The sequence below is a fragment of the Lactuca sativa genome, chromosome 8 (genome assembly GCF_002870075.4).
Source record: "Lactuca sativa cultivar Salinas chromosome 8, Lsat_Salinas_v11, whole genome shotgun sequence".
NCBI lineage: Eukaryota > Viridiplantae > Streptophyta > Magnoliopsida > Asterales > Asteraceae > Lactuca > Lactuca sativa.
The window spans coordinates 71,973,731-71,984,489 of NC_056630.2; the positions used below are offsets into that span (position 1 = coordinate 71,973,731).

Here is a 10,759-nt window from a genome sequence, read left to right on the forward strand (position 1 = left end):
ACATATCAAAGAAGTAAGTTCCTGAAATCTTAAAACTTACAGAACGCTTTTAAGCAAATAGCACTTGTATCACGACAACAACCCATGGCCATAGAAATATATTTTTATAAATGTATTCTTCACATAAAACAAGGTTGCAGTTAATACTCATACTGGGCTTACAAACATATTAAAGTTTTATCTCTTCTCTAGAATACCCTCAGTATCTATATACAGCACAAATCATATGTTCTATCAGCAAGGCAACCTGTAATCACTCTCCATAAACAACATTGGATGAGGCAAACAGGAATATTGACCAACTGGTGTGACTTGTAGAAATGTACTCAAATCACAAATATCATATGAGAAAGACAAAATTTTACAATAGAATTATCAATTTCATATGCAATTCTTTTTAACAAAAGAAAAAGAATTAAAAACAGCAATGATCAATTATCAAACCACTATGAAACTGAGACTAATTAAAGTGACTCTTGAATAAACTTCTCAGCGTAGACTTTGGTTGACAGCAACAAATTCATTAACTGAAATTGGTAACATAGTCAGATCATTTATAAAAAAAATGACTAAAAGGATGCCATAAAAACTCGACAGAGGAATTTGAATCATGCTGGATCGTAAATGTCTTTCTTTCATATAGTTCCTCCTCATCCCAAAATTCTGAGGAATCTGTTGTGACTTTTGTTGTTTGCACTGTATCATCTTTAGGAACGAGTACAGCTCTAAACATATACCCATCTCCATACAAACCCTCCGGGTCTAAGGAAAATGAAATGATTTTGTAAATTGAATTCAAGCATCCAGTGTGCCTCAATGAACTAAACGAAACATATCCTACGTATGTGTCAGGGTTATGAGTCTTGAGTGTTTCATTAGATTTCTGACCAAGCTCACATTGAAAATTTTCATGTACACCCACCTTGATGGCTATGTTAGGGTCACTATAAAAGTTCTTGTTGCTTTGGAAGAACATCAAAATCCCAGAAAAGTGATTGTACCAATCATGTGGAAGCGACATATTATAATTCTTCACCAAGTCGACCCAAAGTGCAGATGGCCCACTCCAAATGTCCATGTTTGAAAGGTTGATACTGATAAAGTAATCTTTGGCGTTCCCCTGCCACAAAACAACATATTCATTATGATTCACATGTATTCTTCTTATGTTATGGTTTTATATAAAGACTGAAATACAAAAGCCAAACCCGGAGCATGGAGTCGAGTATTATGTCTCCAGCAAGTTTTTCCCCCCAAAGAAGTGAGACTTTCCACAACCATTTACAGTTTGAAATATCTCCAAGGGTCTCAAGTGATGTACAATCATCCGCTAAGACAACAGCTACACTTGATGGGAGCTCTGACAATTCTACGAGGTCATAGCTGTATGACACATTGAGACATTTGAGCCGAGGAAGTCTAAAGAACCTAAAACTCAACCTTACAAATCCATTTCCTTCTAGACTGAGTTGTTGCAAGTTGGGTAACTCCCAACCAACAGCAGATCTGATGTCTCCATCTCCCAAATTACACTGTGAGAGATCCAGCTTTCTTAAGCATCCACTAGAAAACCCTGAGAGTGTAAGAGTCTCGAGTTCCTTTGATCGGGAAATGTCTGGAGGCATCTTAAGATTGCGACTATAGTCTATCTCTACAAAAGCAAGCTTTTCCAAATGTCCAAATGATGGATGAATCTCTTCTAAATGAAAACATAAATAAACCATGAATCTTTCAAGGTTCGGAAGCCCGCCAAAATCTGGTGTCTTTATTAGGGTCTTCAATTCATGAAGTTCGATCATCCTCAAATTTGGGAGATACTGTATACACAAGTTCACATAACTTAAAAAATAATATATGATGAACCATCTTATATTTTATTATGTTTGTACACATGATTGTTTTAAAAAAAATTCTGGCTGAAACTACGTATGTTTTAAGAAATTGGTCAGAAACCATCACATTTTAAAAGAAAATATGATCTCTTTATCGTAATCAATTTTTTATGATAACAAAATTGTCATATAAAATCTGTATACAAAAAGTGAATTATAAAACAAGTCATGTTTACAAAAGAATTGTCTTAAAACAATTTTTTGTAAAGTGTATCATTATAGATATTTCAAATTTATCATCAAAAGTACTCATTATAGGAAAACTTGTTTAAGAAAATAGCCATCTTCAAAAAAATATGTCAATATAAAATTGCCTATGTTTTAATAAATCTGTGTACATAAAACTATGGCCATATTTACAAATTCACCATTGACCATAATGTTTTAAATTCTAATAGAAGTGAAATAGAAAAATAATAAAATCAAAAAATGACCTGATTGAAACAGAGTCGGTTTCAGCTTTAAAAGTTTAAACATGTTTGGTCCCAAACTGAACCTTAAACTGAATTCATACTTGAGTTTATTTTAATATAAAGAATATAAGCCTAAAATATCAATGTTTTAAGTTTGAAGAAAATAGAAAAGCACAGTTTTGGTTCAGGTTTTCAAATGGAATGGACTAAATTATGAATCAATAAGTATCCTAGCTACAAGTATTACATGGCGTAATGTATAAGTTACCTTTCCAAATTCCAACGGTCCTATGTATATATCATTCAGACCAAATTCTTAATATTTATTAATAATAGCTTCATAAACACAAGCAAAAGCAATAAACTTAAAAATAAGAATTACCTTATAACCCTCCCAAAGTTCTTTTCCATGAAAGCCACACAATGTTAGACAACAAAGCTCCCTTGGTGGAAAATTTTCTGGCATTAATGGATGTGTGGTCTCAACCAAACCATCTTCTAGCCGTTCAAAGTTCAAACTTATCCACCGAAGTTTTTTCATGTTTGCAGCGACCCGAAGAACACATCCATCATCACTCCTAAAATGGTGACCGCATATAGCTTCAATCTTGTCAAGTTCCTGTGATAGAACAAAATGGTGTCAGGATCAAGTTCAAAGTGTTTCTTTATATATATATATATCATGAAAAGCTAGCTTAATCACTACCATCGTTGCATCCATTGCACATAGTGTCAGAACATCTTCTGCGTTCCAAATCCTACTATGTTTTTCAGGGTTCTTAGGGTATTCCCCTCTAACAATATAGTGTGCCAACTCTTGTACCAAATCATGCATATCAAATGTTCCATCCTCAGAAATAGTTATGAGAGCCTTTTGTACCAACACCTTTATGCCTATAACAGGGTGAAAGCCACAAGCATCAAGTATCAATATTGCACGTTCAATTTTAAACCCCCTTCTGAAGAAACATGCAATATCAAGGAACAACTCTTTCTCAATCGGTTTAAGTCCATCAAAGCTGATTTTTAGCACTTCGAGAATACTAGCATCTGGTATTTCTTTCAATCTAGCCAAGGCACTCCTCCACTCATTCGTCTCTTTCTCACATAGAAACCGACCCAGAACTCTAAGTGCTAATGGGAGCCCAGCAGCATATGAAACCACATCTTTTGAAAGCTGCTCATAATCTTCTATAGTTTTGTGACCCAAGGGTGCATGCTTGCAAAAGAGCTTCATAGACTCATCATTGTTTAATAAACTAATATTGTGTATCACATCTACTTTGTGTCCAGTTAATACATGCTCATCTCTAGTTGTGATTAGTACTCGGCTTCCTTCACCAAACCAATCACGTGATCCAGCTAACTCTTCTAGGTGCTCAAGGTTGTCGACATCATCAAGAACAATCAACACCTTTCTATGTTGTAACCTATCCTTTATCATGTGTCTTCCTTCTTCGACTCTCTTTAACTTCAACTGCTTTAGTTTCAAAACATCACAAAGAATTTCTGCTTGCAGCTTTGTTAAACCATTCTTATTACTCGATTCCTCCTGAATATTTTTTAGAAAGCAGCAACCATCAAACTTGCTAGATATTTTATCATATATACATGAGGCAAGAGTAGTCTTACCACCACCCCCAACCCCCCATATTCCAATCATTCTCTTACCACCAAACCCAATTTGTAAATTTGATATCAAATCTTGCATACGAGCCTCTACTCCGACCAGCTTGTCATCCACACTTGAAGTACTTATCGGACGTAACCTATGTGAAATTGTGTAAACAACTGTTTCAATGCACTTTGACTCATGCCTGCAAATTAAATATATAAGGATCATTAACACATGCTCAAATTGACAAACAGCCTCGTCATAAACTATTACCCGAAAGAATTGTCTATTTTGCGAGTTCTTAGCAAATGTTAATATCAAGTAGCAATAATTATTATTTGTCGCTAATCAAGTTATCCACTCAAAGCCTCTGGTTATCAATTAAGGCTATCAATATCATCAAGAATAATTAAAACATTTGTATTACAGCCTACTTATCAACGTGCGGCATCTTTCTTCAGATCATACTTGTGGGATCCCATCTAAAATACAATTATTGTAATTGGATTATTCCGTAGCACAATTATAATCACTTACAACATCGTAATTGACTTTTTTTTCTAAAAATATGTATTTTATAATCAAGAATTTGGCTTAATCCTTTAAAAGCTTATAAGGTATAAGGGTAAATGTCTTGTCATAGAGCACATGTATCTTAAGCATTAAAAGTGCACAAAAAAATATGAAAATTACCCGTTGGCAATGTGCTTGGGTTCCCATCCAGAAAGGTTACTTGCATCCACAAGTGCTTTTCTCCAAGATTCAACCTTGGTGTTCTTCTCCAACTCATGTTTAGCAAATGCTTCTCCATATTTCCCCTTTTGTTTTCGCACTTCAGAGGGATCCACATCATAAAATATGGGCATAACGATTTGGTCTCTTGTGTCCTTGCATTTCATGATATGCACAAGTTCATCTAAGCACCATGAAGAATCTGCATAGTTTTTAGAAAATATGATGATGGCTATCTGTGATTCTTCGATAGCCGTCACAAGAGATGGACCAATTGATTCGCCCTGGGGAAGTGTTTCATCGTCTTTGTAAGTAAAGATCCCTTGTTGTACAAGAGTTGTGTACAGATGATCCACAAACGTCTTACGAGTATCTTCTCCTCTAAAACTAAGAAAAACATGGTACTTCCACAATTGAGAAGAAAAGACCGGCCCTAAAGAAGACGATGACGATAAAGATGCCATCCATAAGTTAATTTGTTTGAGATTGAATGTATGTTATTTGAGCAACTCAATGAAATGACCCATATATATATATATATATATATATATATATATATATATATATATATATATATATATATATATATATATATATATATTGAGAGAGAGAGGGAGAGACATGTGAGTTTCCAAGAAATTTTCAATTTACTAAATTCTCAAGAAACACTCGACATTTTCAATAAATCAAGTTGTTTTCACATTGAAGTTGTCATTATTAAACTCATGTTTTTTGAAGAAAATATGGAGGACACTTTTGGAAGGGAAAGTTTTCACAAGAAAGCAAGAGATGGAAATAACTGAACCTTATTGTTAAAACTATATCATACTTTTTTTTTAAAATTGAATATATGATATTACTTTGTAACAAAATACAAAGAAATATACAAATTTAAAATTTCTTTAAGTCTGTAATAAAAAAGTATTTTGTTTAACCAATGTTAGGTGACTTGTTCTTGTCATTAGACATCTTTATATTTGCATTTTAAAGAAGAAAAGACAAATGTCTCCCCTGGATGACCCCACCAACTATATATACTACAAATATGAGGGACATAAATCATGAGGTCACCAGACTTAAATATAGAACTTAACAAACTGATTCTCACCTACTTACCGCTAATTAAAACATAAGGGGACAAAATTTAGTAATCAATCTATATTTATTCCATAAGTTCAAACATTGGAATCTTTTTATATTTTCTTTTTATTGGTTGAGTAACTTTTTGAGAAAAACACAAATATATTATAATTATTTATAAAATATTTTCCATTATTTTGTCAAGAAAAAAAAAACAAACAAAAACAAAAATGAATATATATAAATAATGATTTTCCATCTTTTTGTAGTTATAGGGTCCACACAACTGTCTTTGATTTATTAATTTATCTCCTTAAAATGAGTAACCACAATAATTGTATTTTTGCTCCATAGATATCCAAAATATATCACAAAAACGTGAAAAGGACAAAAGTAACAAAAAAATGAATTTCCACGTCATAACACTGTATTGTTGATTCATTACAAATATGTTACTGTAAATTACAAATTTTGTCCTTGCACTAGAGTGAAAGCTATGAATTTGGTCCTCAAAAGATTCTTTTATGCATGCACCACATCCTTGTGTTAAATAGTGTCGTTAAATATTTTTTACAAAGGACTATGTCTAATTTTACACAAACTTATTTCCTCCGCCCCATCTTCTCTTTAATAAGTGGTTGATTGACTTTTTAAAGAATCATATATATGAAACTTATTGTCAATATGTGCCATTATTTTGTAAAGAAACATAAATGAATATAAATATATTATGAACATAAACTTTATCTAGAGTAATCACATGCCAAAAGATAATGGGATTAGATTTCAAATAAAGTTGGTTTGAGAATATGAGATCCACCACAGGTCAAATATAACTGTTTTAGTCTTTTAGATGCCATATCAGTTTCTGGGTTTGTTGGGAATTGGGATGCTTTACAAAACCGAAAAATGATTCATTATATCATCAATGCCTACAAAGACAAATTTTGATTGATTCATAACAAATTAAAATTTATATAACTACGAGTTGAGTTGTATTCCACGTTTTCTAGGTTTGGATATAGGATCCTTCTCTCTTTCTTTTTTACCGATTGGTTACTTTTGCTATTATTTTTATCTTGTCTTTTTGTTGGTTAATTTGCTTTTTAGAAAATAAACAGCTATCAGCTTAGTTGTATACTGACAGTATATCCTAACAAACTTATTTCCACTACTGCCCTACACATGGCTTGGGCCTCCTCTCATAAACTTTCCAAACATGGGGCTTGTTGGGCTAAACCCAAATGGGGGTTTGGTATCTGGATCCTTATAATATATCATACTTTTAAGTTTAGAAATTAGACTTTTTTTCTCGACTTTTCAAATAGGGCAAAATACATAAAAAGACAACCATTTATCTACTAACATTCAAAAAACCCCTTACATTTTGTTTGTATGCATAAAAACTCTTATATTTTCAGTTATCTTTCACATTAACCAAAATATCCGTTTTTTTAAGAAATTAATGGTTGTTTTGTGACATGACATTTATCTTTTTCGTTTTAGGTTGACATGGAAACAAAAAATAAGTGGCATTGCCTCTTGTCTAAGGTAAAACATTAGAAATAGATCATTTACTCAACGACTGTTTACTCAAGCAAAAATAAGTGACATCACTTATTTTTTTCCCATGTCAACCTAAAAACGAACAACATAAATATCATGACACAAAACAACCGGTAACTTATTTAAAAAACAGATATTTAGGTAAATCCGAAAGATAACTGAAAATATAAGGGTTGTTCTGCAAATAAAGAAAATGTAAGGGTTTTCTTAATGCCGCTAGATAAATGGTTGTGTTTTTCTATCTTTTATATTTTTGAAGTTTAGACATTGAATTCTTTTTATCTTTTCTTTTTATTGGTTGGTAAGGTTGACTTTTTAAAGAAACTACGAATATATGTAACTTATTTTCAGAATATGTGACATTATTTTGTCAAGAAACATAAATGAACATATAAATTAGGAAAAATTACACGAATGGTCCCTAACTCTTTTTTTCTAACTCGGACCGTCCCTGTGGTTTGATTTTGTTTCGATTTGGTCCCTAATCAAAGTAAAATGACTATAATACCCTTAATGATATTTTTAATATTTATTAATTTTTCTATATTATTTTATATATTACTAATGGACCCTACGCCACCCCCATTATCCCTTTCTTTATCATCCTCCTGTCACCGGAAAACACATTGACCGCCTGAAAAATAATAACCCGGTCGCCGGTAAACACCATGACCGCCAGAATAATTATCATTCCATTCTCCAAACAACATGAAATTATGCAGCTCTTTCAAAAAAAAAAAAAAAAAAAAAAACATGAAATTATGCAACAAACAAATAACCAAAGGGAAACTCTGCATCAAATAGGACACCTCCGAATCACTCATAAGCTTTTTTTGTAACCAGTTGTTGAATTAAATTACAAGTATTTGTTGTAATATAATTCCAAGACATAGAGATCGTTCAATTTAAACGTATGAAATATATTGGATTCTTTTACTTAGTCTGAGAAACATTTACTAACTCATGTCAGTTTCTAATCAATACTTTCTGATTATTTTTGTGTTTCATACTTTCTTCAAAAGGCAAGGAAGAAAGAATTAGAAAAGTTAAACAACGGTTGCAGACAAACTTACCTGATGATAAGCATGGCTATCCCACACATGCTCGTACTAAAACCTCCACCAACACCCACCAATCCCGAATGCTAAAAGTACAACAGACACCCATTATATGTGAATAATGATTTTGACTCTGCATTTTCAAGTAGAATTGAATAAGATCAATGTTGTTAGTATCATGGTAAAAACATAAAACAAGTATGAATTTTCTTTGATGCTAGTCTCACACATATGTGGTACCCCAAGGATAACCCACCCAAGATTAACTTTATAGTGATGCGAATTCACCCAACTAAGTATGAGATGACATATTGACATTGACATACTACATTATACCTACAATGGAGAAATAATGTCTAGGGGCCTAAAATGTAAACTAATGTGACCAATGAAAAGAAAGGATGATGAAACAAGCAGTTGTCAGACCTGCAACTGGTTTACTTAAAGAAGCAAAACCAAACTCAGCATGCTGCCAATAGAAAGTGTATGCAAGATTTGAGGTCGCTATTAAAGTTATAGAAAAAAAGTATTAGACAGACAATATTTGTCAAATGATCATGTGGTAACTGCAATGGTAGTCACCTAATTCATAACCGTTGTATTACTTGATACAACTCTAGACTCTGCAAAAGTACTTTACTTTATGAACCATCAGGCTTAAACTACAAAAATTCATATTCCAGTTCTAAATGCAATGAAGTTTTGTTAACCTTTTCTGTAAATGCATAACCAAATTCATTCCAATAAACATACAACTTGGTAGTAATTAAGGTTTCCCAAAATTCAAACTAATACTAATTACGCACAGTTTGTAGTAGGACTTGAACCAAATTACATTCGAGAACAATTACGCATAAAAATCTAAAACCTTCATCTACACTTTTGTAAATACAAAATAGGCAAGATGTTTGGGCAGGTGGGTGCTGCTTGTGAGCATCTTTACCAAGTTTATATGCCTCAAAGAGTGTCCCCAGACTGTTTGCTCAATCAAAGAAAAATGAAAAGCTTATGAAACATAGGCATGGAAGTTACTAGTTAGCAAACACTTGGATGAATTATTAGGGCATGGTACATCAAGCTTCATGGAACAAGCAATTTAGGGATTATTCCGGTTCTTGGAACTTTAGCATAGTCACTGTACATGTAAAGTAGGGTATGGCTGTAAAAGATAAAATAACTAACAGCATGCGAGATTTCTCAATCATGATACTAATGGTACTTTACTATTATTATAAGAGCAAAAACAATCCATTCAAAAAACATGTTTATATAAGGGTAACTTGCCTGGAGCTCCACCCCCTTCGATTGAAAGTCATCACCAAGACATGAGGGGAAATTATCAGCAGCATACCTACTCAAATTAGGTTCAGAAATACAACGAGGTCAAGGGCGAAAGAGGAAGGAGAAGAGGGTGAGTACGACATTTACTTTACCATATTGGATTCCATGAAAGAATGGGTAGAAATTGACCGATCAGAGGCTTCTGCTGAGTTGTTACCGTTGGATTCTACAATGTCCGTCGACAACGATTTATCTGTTTTTCTAAGCTGTGAATCTCGACTGATGTGTAAGATTTGGGGGTAGAATCTTGGTTGAAATCTTGAACCTTTTGACTTCAAAAATACAAAACCAAGACGGTGATAGCAGACTGTGGTCACAGATAGTGGTGATAGTGGTGTGTGTTCTCAGGCCGGCCCATGGGCTGGACAAGCTGGGCGACCGCCCCGGGCCCCAAATGTCTAAGGGCCCACATTTTAGAGCTGTTATATTGGGTTAAGAGTTGAAAGCAAGTAGTTTTAGCATCGATCTTGAAAAAGGCCCAAATCTAATCACCAAGCACCAAAAGAGGAAGCCGGACTTCAAAACCTAAACGTTGATTAAGATTTCCAAGAATTGACTAGGATTTCAAGACTCATCGGTCTCTTAAACGTCATTGATTGTTGATTGTCTCAAGACTTAAGATTTCTAATTTCTCGATTAAAAGAAATGATAATGTGATTTCTTTCTCTTTTTATCGATCAAACTCATCTTCTCCTTTTAAACGCCTATGATAATTTGATTTCTTTCTTATACTCATTTCCTGAAGCTTGACTGTTGATTGTAAAGTCTTACTAATCGATTTCTAATTTTTCAATTTTCCATGGTTAAGACTTTAATCTGGTGGAATTCTGATTAATGTTGTTGATAATGTTGAAGTTCATTGATCACCATTTGATTAAGTTTTACTGATTTCTCGATGTCTTAAGTTTGATTTTGGATTTCACTGATTTCTCGATTTTGGTATTAAAGTTCTATTTTTTTTCTGATTTATGAAATTATAGATTTCTAGCTTTTTTTTTATTGATTTCGGAACTGATTTCTGTATTTTTTGTGAGGGTAATTTCCAGTTTTCTTGATAAATGT

The 10,759-nt window shown here is 33.1% G+C and overlaps 1 protein-coding gene across 1 annotated transcript; it reads right to left on the reverse strand.

Moving 5' to 3' along the window:
* Nucleotides 1-321: 321 nt before the first annotated feature.
* Nucleotides 322-5,089, reverse strand: LOC111913080 (TMV resistance protein N; the record flags this gene model as incomplete). Its single annotated transcript, XM_023908809.3, has 5 exons — nt 322-1,120; nt 1,209-1,817; nt 2,688-2,924; nt 3,012-4,122; nt 4,614-5,089. Coding segments are annotated over 5 exons (3,003 nt in total), but the record flags the coding sequence as incomplete, so codon positions are not given.
* Nucleotides 5,090-10,759: the final 5,670 nt, after the last annotated feature.